Source organism: Thermomyces dupontii, assembly GCF_041956625.1.
Source record: "Thermomyces dupontii strain NRRL 2155 unplaced genomic scaffold VTN31scaffold_1, whole genome shotgun sequence".
NCBI lineage: Eukaryota > Fungi > Ascomycota > Eurotiomycetes > Eurotiales > Trichocomaceae > Thermomyces > Thermomyces dupontii.
Genome location: NW_027192307.1, coordinates 1,866,755 through 1,885,865, shown reverse-complemented (window position 1 = coordinate 1,885,865; position 19,111 = coordinate 1,866,755). Strand labels below are relative to the sequence as shown.

At 50.8% G+C, this 19,111-nt stretch overlaps 7 protein-coding genes across 7 annotated transcripts; 3 read left to right on the top strand and 4 right to left on the bottom strand.

Moving 5' to 3' along the window:
- Positions 1-1,542: 1,542 nt before the first annotated feature.
- Positions 1,543-2,333, top strand: VTN31DRAFT_696 (uncharacterized protein; the record flags this gene model as incomplete). Its single annotated transcript, XM_069407627.1, has 2 exons — positions 1,543-2,029; positions 2,083-2,333. 2 exons carry the CDS (start codon positions 1,543-1,545, stop codon positions 2,331-2,333), a joined length of 738 nt encoding a protein of 245 aa, XP_069263552.1.
- Positions 2,334-5,763: 3,430 nt separating this feature from the next.
- VTN31DRAFT_695 (uncharacterized protein) lies at positions 5,764-6,427 on the top strand (the record flags this gene model as incomplete). The annotated part of the gene is made up of 2 exons (XM_069407616.1): positions 5,764-6,062; positions 6,178-6,427. 2 exons carry the CDS (start codon positions 5,764-5,766, stop codon positions 6,425-6,427), a joined length of 549 nt encoding a protein of 182 aa, XP_069263551.1.
- Positions 6,428-6,551: 124 nt separating this feature from the next.
- Positions 6,552-8,010, bottom strand: VTN31DRAFT_694 (uncharacterized protein; the record flags this gene model as incomplete). The annotated part of the gene is made up of 3 exons (XM_069407605.1): positions 6,552-7,478; positions 7,537-7,774; positions 7,844-8,010. The coding sequence occupies 3 exons, from the start codon at positions 8,008-8,010 to the stop codon at positions 6,552-6,554; spliced, it is 1,332 nt and encodes a 443-aa protein (XP_069263550.1).
- Positions 8,011-8,914: 904 nt separating this feature from the next.
- On the bottom strand, positions 8,915-10,669 carry VTN31DRAFT_693 (uncharacterized protein; the record flags this gene model as incomplete). The annotated part of the gene is made up of 4 exons (XM_069407594.1): positions 8,915-9,406; positions 9,477-9,541; positions 9,590-10,307; positions 10,361-10,669. 4 exons carry the CDS (start codon positions 10,667-10,669, stop codon positions 8,915-8,917), a joined length of 1,584 nt encoding a protein of 527 aa, XP_069263549.1.
- A 962-nt stretch (positions 10,670-11,631) lies between these two features.
- On the top strand, positions 11,632-12,976 carry VTN31DRAFT_692 (uncharacterized protein; the record flags this gene model as incomplete). Its single annotated transcript, XM_069407583.1, has 2 exons — positions 11,632-11,911; positions 12,579-12,976. 2 exons carry the CDS (start codon positions 11,632-11,634, stop codon positions 12,974-12,976), a joined length of 678 nt encoding a protein of 225 aa, XP_069263548.1.
- A 738-nt stretch (positions 12,977-13,714) lies between these two features.
- Positions 13,715-14,380, bottom strand: VTN31DRAFT_691 (uncharacterized protein; the record flags this gene model as incomplete). The annotated part of the gene is made up of 1 exon (XM_069407572.1): positions 13,715-14,380. One exon carries the CDS (start codon positions 14,378-14,380, stop codon positions 13,715-13,717), a length of 666 nt encoding a protein of 221 aa, XP_069263547.1.
- A 2,123-nt stretch (positions 14,381-16,503) lies between these two features.
- Positions 16,504-19,045, bottom strand: VTN31DRAFT_690 (uncharacterized protein; the record flags this gene model as incomplete). The annotated part of the gene is made up of 3 exons (XM_069407561.1): positions 16,504-16,535; positions 16,648-18,256; positions 18,305-19,045. 3 exons carry the CDS (start codon positions 19,043-19,045, stop codon positions 16,504-16,506), a joined length of 2,382 nt encoding a protein of 793 aa, XP_069263546.1.
- Between the last annotated feature and the right edge of the window lie 66 nt (positions 19,046-19,111).

The window sequence follows — 19,111 nt, the reverse complement described above, 5'->3', positions numbered from 1 at the left end:
CACACCATCAGGGTCAGGGATCATAGCTGGAAGACTGATCTTTGGGGCCATAGGACAGTTAAACACGCTCACGTGACTGCATTCCATATCAGATCGCGTCATGGTCGGGAGAGGGAGAGGAGGCGATCGGACGCATAGATGGTTTGTTCCTCCTGTAACAGGGACACAATGATGAGGAAGTCATGGTAAATTCAAGAGTTGCCAGCAGAAATCATCTCGCGAACCGTCGTGGTCGAATGCATCTTAGGAAGGGCAACAGTTTCCAGCTGATCATCAATTCACTCAATTTGCGCCATGTTTGATTTTAGCCGTGTCCATGCATTCATTTGAAGTAGATAATAACCGGACAGACATCCTCCGACGTGGTGGAGAATATATCAATTCAATGACCATCCTCTCTCCGAGAGGCGTTCAATAAGAACGATGTATTCGCGAGATGGATTTGCTGTGAAGAAGTGGGCATGTCTTGGTTCGACGCGACTCTCATTATTGCGTTCTTTTCCAGGAAGCCTCACTCATGCCGTCAGCGACGTCCTGTTGTATGCTGTGAGCTCCTAATGGCCATGATCAATCTGTCGGGCATCACACTGATCATGTAGAGATAGTCATTCTGTATACATGTAGTGCGTTCGATTGTGTACGAGAGAAGATGTAGCGGAATGGCTCGAAGGCGAACGGTGTGCACTCGGCAGCAAGTTAGTCCGAACCGAGATTCACGTGACTCAAGTCAGGTTTCCGTGAGGGCTCGGCGGGTTTCAGAGATCAAAGAAACACAAGGTTCGACGACACGTTGCAAGAGGCTCTGTAAACCACTTGCGATGGCAGTATGGAGTAACTCTGTTTGAGAGCTTGAAGGATGATGAGAATGTCTGTTGAGCGCGGGTGGTCGCGTCTGCGTAAAATACAAATTTCCCAAACAAGAAGATCTGGCATGAAGTGGATCAGCGGGCATTCTGCAATCATGATAGGCGGTGGCTGAGATTGCACAGAGCGCTCTGGGCCAGCCCGCAGGTTAAAAAGGGCTCCAAAACCCGCCCTCCTGGCCTTGCCTGCAACTTGCTCCTCATTATTGCCACGCACTTGGCTCCGTTTGCCCCCTTGTTTCCAGCTTCTGATTGGCTAGAAGCTCTCAACACTCGAGAGGCACACGCCCTCTTGTGGCCACCCGCTTTTGAAGTCGCGTTCTTATCGCGATACATAGTAAAATAGCAGGCCGTGAACGAGAACGAGAAAAAGAAAACAAACAATTCTAACAGCATCGAAACATTGAATTCAGAAGAGAAGATTCTCTGGAAGCCGTCTGGTGGCCTGTAATATCAGTCGGTCTTCCATCACATTTTTTTTTTCTTCGATCTGAGGTTGGTGGATAACTTTGTCCCGTTGACTGTCAGACAGAGAGACAATGCTGACCGTGCAACTACCAGAATCAATTGCGCTACCCTTCAATCTGCAAGGTCACTGGGCAGCGACTGTCTGGAATCTGCGTTGTTTGCTTGTCGTCTAGACCAAGCAACAACGGCCGAATGATTGGAGACCGCAGCCATGACAGATCCAGATAGCTCATACCGTCCACGCTCTCCCGATTTTTCGTCCTTTCACTCGGCCACTAGCCCTTATCGATCGCAACCGCCATTCCTCGCCAGCCCTCTAGGCCAGCGAGCTTCCTACGACGCATCGCCTTTTTTCAGCACGCCATACCACTCCCCACACACGACCAACAGCCGCATCCCACAACATTACGTGCAACAAACACAACACCAATCCCACGACGACATGTCCCGCCGCAGCGCGCGTCTATCGGCCGCCGCTGCTGCCGCCCAGCAGCAAGCTCCGATGCAACGTCTTCAGGCGGACCCTCAACAACAGGTGGCCCCGATGCCAGCAGCAGCGCAAGCCGAAGAGCCTCGCAAGCCTCGGCTGTGGGATGGTGTCGAGGTCAAAACCAAGTTTCCAGTTGCGCGAATCAAGAGAATCATGCAAGCAGATGAGGATGTGGGCAAGGTGGCTCAGGTGACGCCAATTGCTGTCTGTAAGTATCATTCTTCTCTGTTGACCCACCTGGCAACGCTGACTTCCTTGCAGCAAAAGCATTGGAACTGTTCATGATTTCACTCGTGCTGAAAGCTGCGAAAGAGGCACGAGATCGGAATTCGAAGCGCATCACCGCTGCTCACTTGAAACAGGCGGTGGCTAAGGACGAGGTGTTGGATTTCCTCGCGGACATCATTGCGAAGGTTCCGGACAACCCGAAGAAAAACGACGAGGATGGGAGCGACCATAACGAGGGCAAACGACGAACAGGTGGTCGACGGAGAAAGGACGAGAGCTCTTGAGTTCGATGACACCAACTTTCTCTTGTGTCGGCAGGTCTTGGGCTTTTATGTTATCGCGACTAGACTGGGGCAGGAATGGGCTTTACATCGGCGTGCGGAGTTGTTAACTATGGTGCTCGGGATCTGGGTTCGGCAGGGAGGCGTTGTTCTACTCAGCGCATTATGTTCAACCTTTTCTAGTTTCAGTTGTCATGCATGGAGAATGACGAATTTAATGGGGACTATTATTATTGTCCAGGGGATTATTGGATTCGTACACATTGCATCCTAAGCCAGTTGCTCGGGCCAAATCGGCTCTTTTCCTGTTTGGGCCAATCCATGTAATCACTCGTCGCTCCAGACCATGATCGCATAGACGACGGCCTGTCTCCCTCTTGCGGCAGTTTTGACCCGGGAGATGCTGCCCGCCGCTCAACATGGACTTCGTAAGTCGCTAGTCTTGGATCTATTGTCTCGTCGATTTCTCACTAATCATTGTCTCCAGTGGTCGCGGCTCATAGGTGGTTCGCGTTCATCATCAAAGACCCCTCGAACGACCACCCCCGTGGAGCGATTGACAGCGTTTAAGAGGACATGCAATAGTCTACAAGTACGTGGATGGATTGCCAAGTATGCGATCCGGATTTAACGTGCCTGTAGCAAATATGGCGCAGCAGCGGTTCACCGTCGCGGGAAGCCGCTGGCAATCTCCACGCCCGAAATTGTATCGACCGATTGAACCATGTCCTCAGCGACGAATCTCGCGGCCCGGCACCCCATCCATGCCTGTCATATGCGTCGACTTCGCAGATCTTTGTCACTGTCACCAAACTCGCGTTAACCTATCAGGACGAACAATTGATCGGGTCTGCGGCGGTGTTCTTCAACACATTGATCGATGCTGAGGTTGAAGGGATTGTTGATAATCGTGTCTTTTCCCGTGCTCTGGTGGATTTGGTCAAGAGGGCGAACGTGAACTCCGAAGATGTCGAGAGTCGTCTGGTTGAGTTGCTCTTTGGGGTGGCCAACAATATCCGACTACAGCCCAGAATCTTGCCCGCGTGGTTCTTCCCCAATCGCTCACAATCACCGGGAAGGGAAGGGCCGGGGCGAATTGAAGAGCGTCAGTTTGAAGGGGCGACGAGGAAGGACGATTTCCCTCTCTTCTACCTATTAGTTGATTATGTCCACCGTGAAGGTCGGGCGGGTGATTTTGCTCGCACTGGCCTGCTCTACCTAATCGAGACCGCCAAGCAGTCGAAGGAGTTGGAGAAGTGGCTGATTGAAAGCGATCTGGCCACTCTCATGGCCACGGGGCTGGGCGCTCTGTACAGTCAACTCAGCCGGTGAGTTCCTGCAACTCTGTGATGGTGATGAAGCCTAATATCCTGGTACGCAGACACGTCCCGTCTCCTTTCACCGACGGTGAAATGCCAACAATTATCGCCTTGTCCGATCATATTCCTGTTCCGACATTGCTCGAGCCTCCCACCGGGTCGGATTTTGATTCCTTCCTATCATATATGCTCTTCTGGCAGGACACGATTGATCATTGCCCATCTGCGGAGGTCAATGACACGCTGCTTGACCATTTTCAAGTCTTGTTCTTGCAACAGCTACTGTACGCATTCTCCCCGGAAGCCTTGGCAATGCTGACCCCTCAGGTATCCCTCTCTCCTCGAATCCTCCGATGTCAAGGGCGGCTCGACTGCGGCCGTGCTGACGTACTTGTATCGAATATTGGATGCGATTGATCAGCCCCAGCTTGTCCACCGTATTCTGCATTATCTGTTGGCGTCGCCGACTGAAAAGGAGCCCGTCGTCGAAGTGCCGTCAGACCGGGTACGCAAACATATGTCAATGAGCCGACGGAAATCCTTGGAGATGCTAGCTGCATTTGCAGGGGAGGAGGAAAACCCGTCGCCTTCTCTCTTCAACCTCGTGGATTTGATCTTGCTCAGTGTCAAGTCACCGAACGAAGACACTCTTGTAGCCACCCTGAGACTGGTGGCGACCCTCTTGCGAAGACACCACTCATTTGCGGGGTCCCTGATCAAGACTAATGATCCGGCTCTCGAGGGACGGCGCACAGTCGGTGCATTGAATGCTGAGATGCAACAGCTCTTTTCCTTGGCCACTTCAATCAGCGACGACCCGTTGATACACGAATCATACGAAAACTATGCCAAAGACGCGACTGTCATTCTGGAATCCCGTCTATTTGTTCCTTCACCACGCAGCAGCCTATTAGATGGGCCGGCTGATCAGCCGCTGGAGGTCCGAACCGACGATGCCGTCTTTACTGCAATCATGTCCCATCTGGAGCGACTTTTCTCCAACAGTGTGATGACGAACTTGGCCTTGACGGACGTCATCACTAGTCTCGCCTCTTCGAATCTGGTTTCATTGGATGGATGGCTGTTGGTGCACCCTTCCAACTATCAATACGCAGATAAGGAAGGACCTACGGAGCCAAAGGAATCAAATGGCGACGAGTCAAATCCTGCAGATCCTGTGGCAGCTATCAAGAACGCAATGCTGGAACCGACCTGGTCCGAGGATAGCGTGCCGCCTATTGTCAAAATTCTGAGGAAACTTGTAAACCAAATCGAAGCCTGGCGAAAAGAAATTCCGGATTTTGATGTTCTGATCGCTGCTCGCCGAGAGTTGCTACATAGCGGAGATACACTGATGGAATCGAGGGCGCCTACTCGTCCACCAAGTCGACCGTCGTCCCAAGCTCCTCTGTCTCGCGCCGGACCCGATCAAGACCATGGCTCTCCGCGAGGGCGAACGGCCGATGTGATCTACGATGCAAGACTAGAATCCCCTGGTCCGAGTAACCGTGATCAAACTCCGGCCAGCTCTCCGCGTCGCCGGACGCCTTCTCGTCCTCGCCCCCCGCAGATGGCAGACAACCTCCGTCGCTGGCTGGCGAAGCCATACCGGGTGGAGGAGTCTGGCGAACTTCGACCTGCGCCAGAGAATGGACACGGGCTGGAGGAGCAAACCGATGAGCAAGAACCTCAAGCAGAGGTGTTGCCGAACTTTGTCACCCTTGGCCACATTCTCACCAATGTGGTCATCCTGTACGAATTCATTCTCGAACTGTGTGCGATAGTCCAGGTGCGATCGACGCTGTTTGAAGAGGCAGTGTATCAATGATACTATTTTTCTGACTCGCACTAGCCTTTCTTCCACAACCACACTTTAACCATAAAGTAGAATAACTACTACCATGTTAAGTAATTCGAGTAGATTAGCGTAGTACTCGTTCACTCGGAGAGTAATCCGTGGCGGAGGAGGGGAATGTTACCATGTAATGGTAAGGTTCACAACCCTTATCTTAAACTCTCCATAGTAGAAACTCCATTTTCTTCGACTCCTCCAGCCCCGTTCCAACAGGGCAAGCTACTACTTACTAAAGTTCTATGATTTGAACAAAAAAAACATGGCCCATCCGGACCAAGTTCTCCTCTTCGACCCGGAACTGATCTCACCAGAGATCTCAGCCAAGTACCCGGAAGGGTACACGGTTCGACCTCTGGCGCGGGACGACCACCACCGTGGCTTCTTCGAGTGTCTGCAGACATTGACCGCCACGGGGGCCATCACCGGGTCGCAATTCCACGAGCGATTCGACTGGCACAAGAACCATGGCCAAGGATGGTACTATTGCGTCGTGATCATCGATAAGAAGAACCACGACCGCATTGTCGGCACGGGGGCGGTGGTTGTGGAAAGGAAATTGTAAAGTACCTTCCTTTTTCTTCCCGTTCCCAATCGTTATGATAACTTGACCCTGTGAGGAATAAAGAGTGTGTTCTGACAAACGACTCGCAAAAACCAAAAAAAAAAAAAAAAGCATCCACAATCTCGGAATTATTGGTCATATCGAAGATATCTCGATCAATGCCGACCACCAGGGCAAGGGTCTCGGAAAGCTATTGATTAACACGTTGGACAATATCGCGGTGAATGTTGGATGCTACAAGACGATTCTGGACTGTTCAGAACAAAACATTGGATTCTATGAGAAATGCGGCTACATCCAAATGGGGCGGAATATGGCGCATTATTATGAAGAAGCGAAGAGCGAGTACGAGCGTGGCTGATGAGGAAATGGCACATGGAGTTGAAGTGTCTCGAAATTCATCGCATTAATCTAAAGATTAGAGCTAGAGGTAGAGCTTCGACTAGACCAATCGACTCGTTTTTGGCAAGTTGAATACTAGATTCTCAATGCGAATTCTGATCCGCTTGAGACTTGGCCTTTGCTCGATCATGTCGAAAGACGGAAAAAGTTGGCCACAACTGCAACAGCATGGCCCCGAGCATCAAACAGCCGGCAAAAATCTGCGCGTGCAGGAAATGGCCCGTATCAAGGTCCACCAGGGCGCCTGCAATCGGCGTTCCCACGAGACCCCCAACCGAGCAGATCCCCCACATCATGCCCATCCGAGTGCCGATGAAGTTGAAATCGGGACAAAACACGGGATGGCCGACGATCGCCGCGGGTGCCGTGACGAGCGTTCCCATCAGGTAACCCCAGTAGCACAGCCACACGATCAATCCGGCCTCGCTGGTCGCGGCAATCCAGCTAAACAAGGCAATGACACTGGCGGTGGTGGCGAAGAGCAGGACATACATCGGTTTCACGCGCGAGCCGAGGAGGAACGGGGTCGTTCGGCCAAACGCCGAGGCGCCGTTGATGATGGCCAGCATGTAAAAGGAGAGGTCCCTGCTGGTCCCCAGCTTCGTGCGGGCGTAGGAGGGGATATAAAATAGCGGGATGTAGAATGCCAGAAACACGCAAATCAGCGAAATCGCCAGGAGCATGAAATTGGGTTCGGTCAGCGCCTTGGGTTCGATCAAGCTTCGTGCCCGAGTTTTGTTGCCCGGCCGCCGTAGGAGAATACCGCAAGCGATCAGGGCCAGTGCGAGATTGAGGAAGGCAATCACCCGCACCGCCCAGCCGAATCCGATATTAGGCTGCAGCCGGCGAAATACGATGGGGAAGATGACGCTGCCAATGCTTGATCCGAGCGATGCCAGACCGATGGCGATGGGCCGCTTCGTGGTGAACTTGGAGGATATGACCACCAAAGCCGGGGTATAACCTAGACCACCTCCTATTCCGACGCAGAATCCTTGAGCGAGGAGGGCCTGCGCCATCAGTCATTACTTGATGAAGAAAAAAAAAATCTCTAGAATATGATCTTACCTGGTAGTACTCCGTCACTAGACTGGTCATCATCATGCCAAACACGACCATGAAGCTGCTCGTAAACACCAGCGATCGGAGCCAGCCCGCATCTACCATCGGCCCAGACACGACTCCCATCAACACGATCAGTGTGGATTGGCAACTGCCGATCCAAGAAATCGCAGATGGTGATTCATTTGCAAGAAGGACGGTCTGATAGTATTCCTGGAAGGCTCCAAAAGTGCTCAACAAGCCCCTTGGGTGACCGGGTCAGTATGCGGACAAGAAAAAAAACAAGCTTCTCCAGGCAAGTGTGTGTTCTGACCAAGCGTTGGAGTAGAGGCAGAATCCGGCCAAAACGGTCAGCCATGCTTCCAACCCGCCATTAGGAGGTGCCGCCTTTGCACTATCCGACGTTCTCTCGGGTGCCACGGACTCGGTCGCGTCCTCTGGGCTGGAGCGGGTTGAGAGTTTCTCTTGCGATTCTCCCATTGTGTCCAAAGGAATTGTTCCTCGTGTCTTTTGTCGTGTCTCTCGTCGTGTGCTCCGTCGTCGTATGTTCCGTCGTCGTATGTTCCGTCGTGTGCATCGGCATCATGAACAACTGTCTGGTATTTGTACTCGCAGGCGACGTGCTCAACCTGCAGACTCTTCTACGTGTAATTAATAATAAGAAATCACGTTTATTGTCCGAATCAAACTAAGGCGAGACGCGGATTCAAGGGTCGGAGTCGATACTAACGCTATGGAGTATGGGTTATGGAAAAGACCGATGATGCTATCATTTGCTCGTCAATTTCAGAGTGGGGATTTCTCTTGGAGTGAACGAAGCTTTCCTTGCAAGCTCTTGTCCGTTCTTAGTTTTATTTTCCGAGTGTCGGTCAGAGTCAGACTCGGTCAGACTTGGTCTTGTTGGTGGAATCGACGAATCGTCAGGCATTCGGATGATGCTCCGGCTCCTCGAGTTCGGGGAGTCCCAACCCTAACTTCACCTACTCACCCATTTTGACACCGAGCTCCGAAGATGGCCTTCGGGCTGGACCGACCGGGTTTCCGAAGGGTTCGCGATCTTGTTTCCGGTCCCTCCTTCCTTATACTACTCACAACTCCGTATGAGTAATGACAGTCAACCCTTAACTCCGACATTTATCACAGTGCCGAAACGACGAGCTTAATAACTAGTACTCATGAACAATCCATTCGGTGGGAATCCAACTGCAACTACGATACCAAGTTCTGATGAATCAAATGCAAACTGATACGATGGCTTCTGCAGAACAACGACTCATCATTCGACATCGTTTTGCTCCGGGCAACTACTTACTTAGCGAATTTAGAGAGCAAACCGCGGGACCCTGAAACAGCATTATTCATCTCCTCCTCCCAAACATTCAAACTACGCATCGGCTTTGCTTTCTTCCTGGAGCAGATCATACTTGGCGAACTGCCTTGGAGGCACCTTGCGCGCAAAGAGGATATCCAGCTCCTCGAACGTCCGACCTCGAGACTCTGGAAGGCGGAAATAGCACCAGATGCAGCACAGGAAACTAATGGCGCCGAAGAGGAAGCCGGTCTTTCCGCGCCAATCGCCCTGGTTCCCCGTGAGCATGTAGGGCATGGCTACGGTGAAGACGATGCTGGCTGCGGCCTGGACAGCGGTCGCAATGGCGATGGTGCGTCCACGCAGGCGAGTGGCAGAGATTTCGGAGATGATGACGAAGCAAATCGGGCCCACGGAAGTTTGGTAGATGAACGTCCAAACGTCCATCAGCGAGGCTTGTGCCCAGACAGGGCCGCTGTTGTTGCGGCCAAAGTCGAGGAAGGCGATGACGAAGAGGAGAATGGTCATTATCACCATCCCGGTACTGTAGATGGTGCGGCGGCCAAACTGGGGTAAAAGATTATGAGCGCAAAGTTTATGTAAACACGTCAATTGTGATAGTCAAATAGAAACTTACCTTGTGCATCAACGGCCAGGACAGGCACGTTCCCACGAAACCCAGCGCAGTGTTCCCAACACCCACTGAGAGAGGTCAGTACAGCGGGGAGACTGTTTGACTTTGGAACTTACTGTTGAATGCCTCTGACGAATCCAAGCCGGCCATCTCAAAGAAGAAGTTGGCATATCCAATCATCGGGTTACCTCCAATCACCTGAATCAGGTACACCATGATGGAAATCTCTGTACGGAAGAGGTTTCCCTTTTTGAAACAATCCCAGTAGGTTGTGGTGGCCTCGATCTCCCGCTCCAAAAGATCCGTCTGCTCAATCATGGAGAGCATCCCATCGATGTCCGGCTTGTGCTTGGGTGAAGCAAGTCGAACCAATGACTTGCGTGCGTCATCAAATCGTCCCTTGCGCACCAACCAGTACGGACTCTCCGGGGCAAACAACAAGCCCACGAGAAGCACGACGGGCCAGATCCACTGCATGGCAAACGGTGCCCTGTATGCCCACTCGTCGCGACGGCTCTCGAACCCGGCCGAGACACCCTGCGCGAGAAACTGGCCGATAACAAAGGCCAGATTGACCGATGCCGTCAACACGCCTCGCAACGCCAGAGGGCACACTTCCGACGCATAAGTGGGTGCAATCACCACGTAGAAACCGAATGCCAGACTCCCCAACACCAAACCGGCGCAAAGCATGCCGATCGACGTGGCGAAAAACTGTACGAAGACGAAGACAATCGACCAGATGCAGCAGATGGCCAGAGTGAGTTTGCGACCGAGTTTTTCCAGTGGCCAGCCACAGGCCAATGCGCCGAGGATCTGACCGACGGGGTTTCCCTGAGAGGCCTCTCGTTAGCCATCGCTGGAGGGAGAAAAAAAGAGCAACGTACCATTCCTAAAGCTGTCTGCCACTCTGCCGGAATGATATGTCCATCCTTATACGGGTGTCCGAACCTCTCTTGAAAAGCTGGCAGCGCATAAAACGATGTGACTAATTGTGCATCGAAGCCCGCCATCACAACGGCGATACAGAAGAAGACGGCCCAGAAGACCGCGGTCGGCCATTGGCGCACGGCAGCCCAGAATCCGGTCTCGTGCTCGGCGATGGTGATATCGCGAGTCGCAGTGATTGCGTGTACCCCAGGTTTGACTGGGTCTTCCGCGTGTTTTGATTCCGACGCGCCCTCCTTGATTGCCATTGTGTCGCGTGTGTCCAGGTGCGAGAAGGTCACAAGAGGGCACTCACGATTGAGATCTCAGCCTACTACCTAGGTATCATCCCACGACGAAGGAGGAAGCCGGTTGATTTGTACTATCGCGCGACACGAGACCAGCTTGATCTAGACTAGCTACCTAACATACCGCTTATCATTCATGACCAGCGCATGGAGTCCACGGTAAACCAGAAAGCCGGGACGGCGTTACATGCGGTTCTTACTACAGTGGTACATCGCTGGAGAATTTGGGAGCTGATTCGACGAAACTCTGGACTCGGTCGTTGCTTTCAACCCGCGACGGCCCTTTGATAAGACACACTTGGAGGTGTTAATATGGAGGAGACCAACTGAAGAGTCCATTGTGCGGGGTACTAATCCAGTCATTGTTTGAGCTGTGGGTTCCTTTAGGTTCGGTACACGACCAGTAGTGATTGACATGTTCCTCGACTTGTACTGGCGCATATCAGTGATCCGCCGGAGGGCCGACTGGACGGAGTGCACTCCGGACACGAGCAGCTGCAACGTCGTCGACTCAAGTTGATTACCAAGTACGGTAAGTTTAGTCATCAGTTGGGCGGATGGAAATATCCTGCCTAGTGGGGGGGCAGCTGGATGTGGGGAGGAAAGTGCGAGGTTTTCAATTCCTTCAGGCAGCTCTCCAGGAGCTTTTCAAGATACTTAAATACCTGCAGAAATTAATTGTAATAAAATGATGCTTCCGAGAAGAGCTGAGCTTGGGCGGAAAGCTTCCGATTTCCCTTTCGGATAGCCTACTGTCGACCACAGTGGAAAGAAGTCAAAGAAGAAGCATCCTTCGCTCAACAACAATACGAGCCCCGTTCTCCGTAACCTAGTCCCGGACACTTCTCCGATCGCCGCTCCTTTTTCCCTGCTTCAAACGTATTCTGAGGCATTCGAGCTCAATTCGTCCTGGACTCGGCGCAATGGGCCTCATCAGCCGCTCTATCAAGCTCACCGCGTACAGCGGCACAGCGGTTGTCGGGTCCTTCTTCATCTGGACTCGCAACTGTAAAATTGACCCTTTGCCGCCCTCGGATTACCTCTGGAATTCCCCAGCGCATCGCGCGCAGAACCCCAACGGAAATGCGACCGTCAACGACATCCTGGTGCGCAAAGTCCCGTTGTCGCAAATACACCCGCGTCTATTGGAGAATAAGGGGAAACTCGTCGAGGCATTTTGTGCTGGCGTTTGGGGTGGGATAGGTAAGTACAGTACTATACTTTTTTTTAGGCCGAATGGACGAAAAAAAAAAAAAAAAAAAAATAAAAAAAAAAAAAAAAAATAAAAAAAAAAAAAAAAAAAAAAAAAAAAAAAAAAAAAAAAAAAAAAAAAAAAAAAAAAAAAAAAAAAAAAAAAAAAAAAAAAAAAAAAAAAAAAAAAAAAAAAAAAAAAAAAAAAAAAAAAAAAAAAAAAAAAAAAAAAAAAAAAAAAAAAAAAAAAAAAAAAAAAAAAAAAAAAAAAAAAAAAAAAAAAAAAAAAAAAAAAAAAAAAAAAAAAAAAAAAAAAAAAAAAAAAAAAAAAAAAAAAAAAAAAAAAAAAAAAAAAAAAAAAAAAAAAAAAAAAAAAAAAAAAAAAAAAAAAAAAAAAAAAAAAAAAAAAAAAAAAAAAAAAAAAAAAAAAAAAAAAAAAAAAAAAAAAAAAAAAAAAAAAAAAAAAAAAAAAAAAAAAAAAAAAAAAAAAAAAAAAAAAAAAAAAAAAAAAAAAAAAAAAAAAAAAAAAAAAAAAAAAAAAAAAAAAAAAAAAAAAAAAAAAAAAAAAAAAAAAAAAAAAAAAAAAAAAAAAAAAAAAAAAAAAAAAAAAAGTAAAAATAGTAGTACTACCGTCGAAGGCCACGAGAAACTTTTCACTGATAAAACGGTCAAATCCCAGGATTCGCGTTCCAGCGTGCTTATCTAGCACGCAAATACCAAGGCCCTCGGACCGCGCACCAGCTATGGTCGACCGATGAGCTGCGCCGGTCGACGTACGAGGTCGGCACGGAGATGACCGATCATTTCAAAGTCATTGAGAAGACGGACGACCGCATCATCGTGCGCTGTGGTGATTCCCCATTGAAGACGGGGGTTCGCGAGGCGGACGGTCTGTTCGAGATGTCGCTCGCCGTCAAGAAGGAGGAGGGCGTGGCGGAATTCTATCTCAAGTCGCTCTTCTTCAACGGCTTGTCGGGAAACAAGGAGGACAAGCCTATGCCGTACTGGATCGAATGGCTGCACCAGCAATACGCGAAGCTGTTGATGGAGAGTGCGATCCAGAATGTTCTTGGATGATGAGGCTGTCCAGTTTGTCGTGTCTGATTTTACAGCGAGTGATCCAAAAGCAATGTCTCCCCTCAGTATGACAGAACTTGGATTGAAACCGACCGTGGACCGCATGTCAAACTCAGTAGATCTATGGGCGCAATTTTGAAGATCATGTTATCCTAACCAGATTGATGAGTCTCTCGCTCGCCTACATTTAGGGCTCATATTGACACATCATTTCCGTTTCTGGAAGCTTCAGATGTTGAACTTCATTCATGATTGCATCTGGGATGTTGATTAAACTTTGCAGAGTTCAAAGTGCTTGTAAGCGACAGAAACATGTCGATTGCTTGTCAAAGTAACTCAGCATGCTTGATTATGGTCTCGCACAAGTACACTGCCCCTTCTCAGAGATGGTCTGCCTTTTGGTGGGTTGACCAGAGCATTTATCGAAGATTTATTTTCGAATGCTGAAATAATGTTTGTCTTGGAGGTGATATCTGATGACATGGCTACGAAAAGCACGCAGACCGCAATGAGACCATCGAGTCGGTGATCAACATTCGTACAAAGAATCATACATCAGAATATATACCATAATACAATGTCATAATCTTGATAATGGACATGACGCCTTTGACATTGAAGAAGAGAAAAAGAATCACAAAACCATTTCCATCATCGACCCTGGGTATCAATTGGGATTGTGTGTGCTCTCGAGCACCCCCGAAGAAAGAACGGCGCAGACGGAATCGAAGCCGCGCCTTACAGAGCAAGGGCAACGGCACCGACCAGACCAGCCATAGCCACACCGATGGGATTCGCGGTGGCAGCGGGAGCAAAGTCCGACTGATCGGAGGTCGAAACGTCCGAGTCCGTGGGCGTGGCAGCGGCGGTGATATCGTACTTGGAAGAGAGCGACTGGGCCAGATTGTCGGCATTGGAGGCGATCTTTGCGGCCTGCGAGGCCCAGACGGACTCCTGGGAAGCGAGCACCGAGTCGGTGACGGAGCGAGCGTCCTCTTCGAGGGAGCTGGCACGGGCGGATGCTTCACTGGCGATGCTCAGGGCGCTGCTGGCGACTTCGGACGCGCGGGACGTCGCGGCGGTGGCCGCAACGCTGGTCAACTGATCCCACTTGGAGGAGATATCCTGGCCCCAGGTCTGGAAGTTGGAAGCAATCGACTCTGCGTGACTCCGGGCCGCACTGCCGATGCCCTCGCCCAGGGAGAGGAAGTCGCCACCGAGATCGGCGAGGTCGCCGGCAATAGCCCCGAGGTCGTCGCTGAGACCGTCGAGGAGGTCGCGAGCAACGCGCTGGCGCTGCGCGCGCTGGAGGGAAGGAGGAGGCGTGATTGCCGGCTGCTCCGGATCGGGGATGGCCAGTGTCGGAGCCAGCAGAGCTGCTGCCACGAGGAGTTTGTACTGCATTTTGGTGCAAAGATCTCTGGAGGAAGATTATGTATCGAGGGATCAATGGCGAAAAAAATCTATCTGCACAAACGGACAAGCGAGAGATGTTCTTGCAATGGAGAGAGATTGCAAGGACCGGAGAGCATCTTTTTAAATCATGGCCCCCGGACCGCCAACTCATGCAATTCCTTAACCTCTGCGGGCTTTGCCGAAAGAACCGCGTCGCCCGCAATAACTAACACTTAAGTAGTTAGGCCTAACAGGGCTTGGGGTTCGGTCCTTTTCCAACTGGCTCCCGCTCAGCCCCTTTTGCCCCAATAATCTCACCGCAAAATTTGGCTGAGCAATGACAAATCGCGGCTCCAGCCACATCTCTCTAACCCGATCGAAATAAGCCTGGAGCCCTGGACGGTGTGGGGGAATGGATTGATTCGGCGAAATCATCGTTGGCCCGTGGGTTCAGTCAAGGATGGAGCAACCGTCCTGTGGCTTGGAGCCTAACTGCGAGTAACACTGCGTTCCAACTGCGAAGCCTTTCGGGACCAGGCATCCTCATCCACATCCAAATCTCTCCAGTCCGTGGTTCTGGAATCGTCGTACTTTGCACTCCGTATTACGGAATAACCTATGTACAGTACTTACTTTCGTCTCCTTATCGGAGTCCTCTTTGAACAGCCCTACCATAGATTCAAACTCATTTCAGGAACCAGAAATCAACGGAAAAGCAAAATGGCGCACTCTGCCGTATGATGGATAGCTACATGTACTGTATTGGCCAGACCAGAGAATGACCCACATTGGCACATTGCAGCTGATCGGTAGGTAATCTTAGCTCGTAACTTACGCGTAAGCATCGTCTGTCAGGCCATGGATCGGCCTTCCGCCACACTCCTCCACTGGCTGTTGAGTGTCGACCACGGAAGTACTGGCACAGACTATGGATATGGTCATTTTATTTTCGAGTGCTGAGAATTTCGGTTGATCATCAAGATCCAGGCAATTCGTAGTACAACAGTAACTACTGCAAGTGAGTACTACTACCTGCAGCTCACAGCGATGGGATGGGTCGATGCATGCCCTCAAGGAGTCATCATCGCAGACACATCATCATGCAGACTGCAGGGATTTGCTTTTCTGAGTGAGATTCAACTTGGAAAGTCGCATGGTGTAACTCATTGGACCTCGGTTGATGGAAACAGGCTGAATAGTAGTAGGTAGTAAGTAGTCGTAGTAGTACGACCTGCGCCGAGTGCTTGCTAAAAAGACTTGGGGAGAATCCGCCCGATAGACTTGAGACTTTAGTGCGACAAGCAACTAGCCTACACAAGAACAATCTACAACAATGTACAGCGTTTGGTTGACAATATCACGTAGAGTATTTGTGATTATTATGGCCAAAATGTAACTGCTTCGCGTAAACATGCGGTCATCACGAAGACGGTTGTCAACCTTCGAGTCTACATGTAGGGCTTCAATCTCACATGATCAAATGGGCAGATCAAATGATAGCAGTACTGCTGCGATTGTTAGGTACATGTAGTCGTCCGACGGACAACTTGGCTATGGAGAGCAAAGACCATGTCACTGTACGTTCAGTAGGCTTTTTTTTTTAGGATCCTCTATTGCGTCTCCTGGCCGGATTCGGCCTGCACTGGTAGCACAACCTGCTGGGAACGAGCCTTGCACTTTGCCTTTCTTGCGAGACTGACAAAAATCTAGCATCAAAATTGGTCGTCTCCGTGCATTTGTAGGCCTACATGTGAGCCCCCCAGATTCTCCGAAGAACAGGTTCTTTCAATGAGGTTCCGGCTGTTTACATTCAGACCGTCAAGTTGGGTGCTCTTTTCCTTGATTAAACGACCATTGGCTTTCAGTCTATATCATATGCAGGAAACCGTGTCCACATCATATTCCAGACCGAATTCATTATAATACATGAGAAGGGAGAAAACCATCCGTGGTCTGTATTGTCGAATTCAGAGAGAATCAACATGACAACAAGTGAAAAATATTACAGCCTACGATCTTGCCTGTATCATTGGGACACGAATTCTAGTTCCGGCCATGTCTTTTTCGTGAAACAACATGTCCCAAGCCATTCGTAACCGATTGTACGCGAAATCATCAATTCTTGGAAGAAATCATAGGAGTTCCGGCGTATCTTCGACAAAACCTACATCATTTCAACGTTATCCATGGAGTTGACGAGGAGAGGCGATTTGAAGATGATTGGGAGCAACCACAGACTGGGAGAAAGGGAATAGAATGCCAGCTGAATCACATACTCTCGGAACAGGTCCAACCCTCGCCTTCAGTTGAACCGACCTTGGACCGTCCAGAAAGCAAATCCACGAGTCCCTTGATTTCCCGCCAGAATTCGTGCTTGGGACGCCGCTTTGCCCAGTCCGTTTCGGTCGATTCAAGACCATTCGGGCCGCCCAAGGGCGAGAAGAGCACCTGGGAGCCCTTGATCCCGATGACGGTGACCGAATAATCATCTGCAGCAATTTCATCCTTGGACTTGCCAGCGAAGCTTTCCAGGTGCTGCATGCACTTGATGGCCATTCGCAGGGCGCGGACGCGGTCCATGGGGGACGGGTTGCCACCCTGCTGGAAATGCCCGGGAACCGCTGCACGGGACTCGAAGCGGCCCCTTGCCTCTTCTTTGATGATGTCGGCAATGACTTGAGTCGTGTACGTCTTAGAGGCACATTCATTGCGCAGTATGATCTTGCCGGCACGGTTGGCCCCACGATCAGAAGCAAAATTCTCCCGCAAGAACTCGATGTCTTCGCAGAGCATTTTGATGTTGACTCCTTCCTCGGGAATATACACTGTCGTGGCCCCTACAGCGAGTCCTGCCGTCGTCGCGATGTATCCAGACTGCCCACCTTGCGTCTCAACGACGAATACGCGGCGACGGGACGACGACGCGGATTGCCGGATAACGTCGCAAAAGTTGACGAGAGCGTTCAGGCAAGTATCACTGCCGAGCGAGTACTCTGTCCCAGGCACATTGTTAGAGATAGTGGCTGGGAGCACGACGATGGGAATCTTGAATGCAGAGTAATACTGCCGGGCTTGCCGCAGTTGACTGGCCGCAGTGAACGCTTCGAAACCTCCAACGATGAAAAGAGCATCAAACTTGTGTACCTCAAAGGCTCTAGCAGTGCCCTCGAGATCTTCGCTGGGAAGACCTCGATTGGTCCCAATCTCTGAGCCTCCCTCATTGACCCAATTGTTTGATTCTAGCCATTGCACCTCACGGACCGATCCAATCGGCTTATCAGAATGATGGCGAACGAGGCCAGGGAACCCATTATGAACGGCAATTGGTGTGTGGCCTCGAGTCAGGCAGTATCCAACTGCAGCACGGGTTGCAGGATTCATCCCTCCAGCTGGAGCTCCGACATGGATGATAGCAATTCTCATGCGCTTATCCTCAGGCACCCGCTGCTTGGGATGATCTACTGTCGTAGTGTTGATGTAGGCTCTGTGATACTCCTTGAATTCCGAATCGCGCAAGTTCATCGCGAATTCAAAATCCTTAGCCTTGATCTTCTCGGCAACGTCCTTGGTCTTCTTGACCGCTTCCATCAGAGGCACCCGTCCAATCTTGTTCTCGCGGATGACGATGACGGGCGAGGGTGAATGGGGCTTCATATCGAGAACGGCCTTGACCGCCTCAACTCCTTGAAGAGTCGACAGCCATCGATCGTAGGCGCAAGCAGGGCCACCTCGTTGGGTGTGTCCCAGGACGGTCACTCGCGTATCCAAGCCCAGTCGGCTGCTAAGGATATCCTTGACGGAATTCGACGTGATTTTGTTAAGGTTGCGATCCTGCGCACCTTCTGCAACTATGACAATGGTTCGCCGTTTACCCCGTTCTCGGTTCTGGATCCATTAGCTAGGCGCTGTGTGAAAGCGCCAAAGATTACCCACCTTAGTGATAATGGCACACATATCATCTTCCCAACCGTCACGTGGCGGCATCTCGGGGATGAACAGCCAGTCGGCATCTGTACTGATAGCGGACATCAGAGCAAGCCAACCGCAGTGCCGTCCCATAACTTCGATGACGAAACCTCGCTGATGCGAGGCGGCGGTGTCAAAGACTTCGTCGACCGCATCGCAAATGCGAGTCAAGGAAGAATAGCAGCCAATCGTTGCATCAGTACCAGACATATCATTATCAATCGAGCCCACCAGACCGACGATGCTCAATGACTTGTATGGAGCAACCTGGTCCTCGGTGAACTCCCCCTTCTGAACGAGTTCTTCCAGAAGTCCAGGCCATTCCGCGCGCAAGACGTCAGCCCCGGTCAAACTGCCATCCCCGCCGCATACAACTAGGGCGTTGATGCCACGCTCAACCATGTTCTTGGCCGCGCGAAGGCGGCCGGGTCTTTCTCGAAAGGCGGGACATCGTGCAGATCCGATCAGAGTTCCTCCTTTGGAGAGCCAGCCACGGACATCTTCCCAGTGCACCTGCCTGATCATATTTCCACCATTGATCAAGCCTTCGTACCCCTCGTGTACGGCATATGCCTCACAGCCACTGTGAATGGCCATACGAACGACAGCGCGGACCGCGCCGTTCATGCCAGGGGCATCGCCGCCCGAGGTCAGCACCGCAATGCGCTGCTTGTTGGCGGGCTGGACGGAAGTTTTGGACGCGGCCATGGGAGGTCGATGCGACGACGGTCAAGTTCGTACCAGGAGTCGAGATCGGCCTCGGAGAATTGAGAG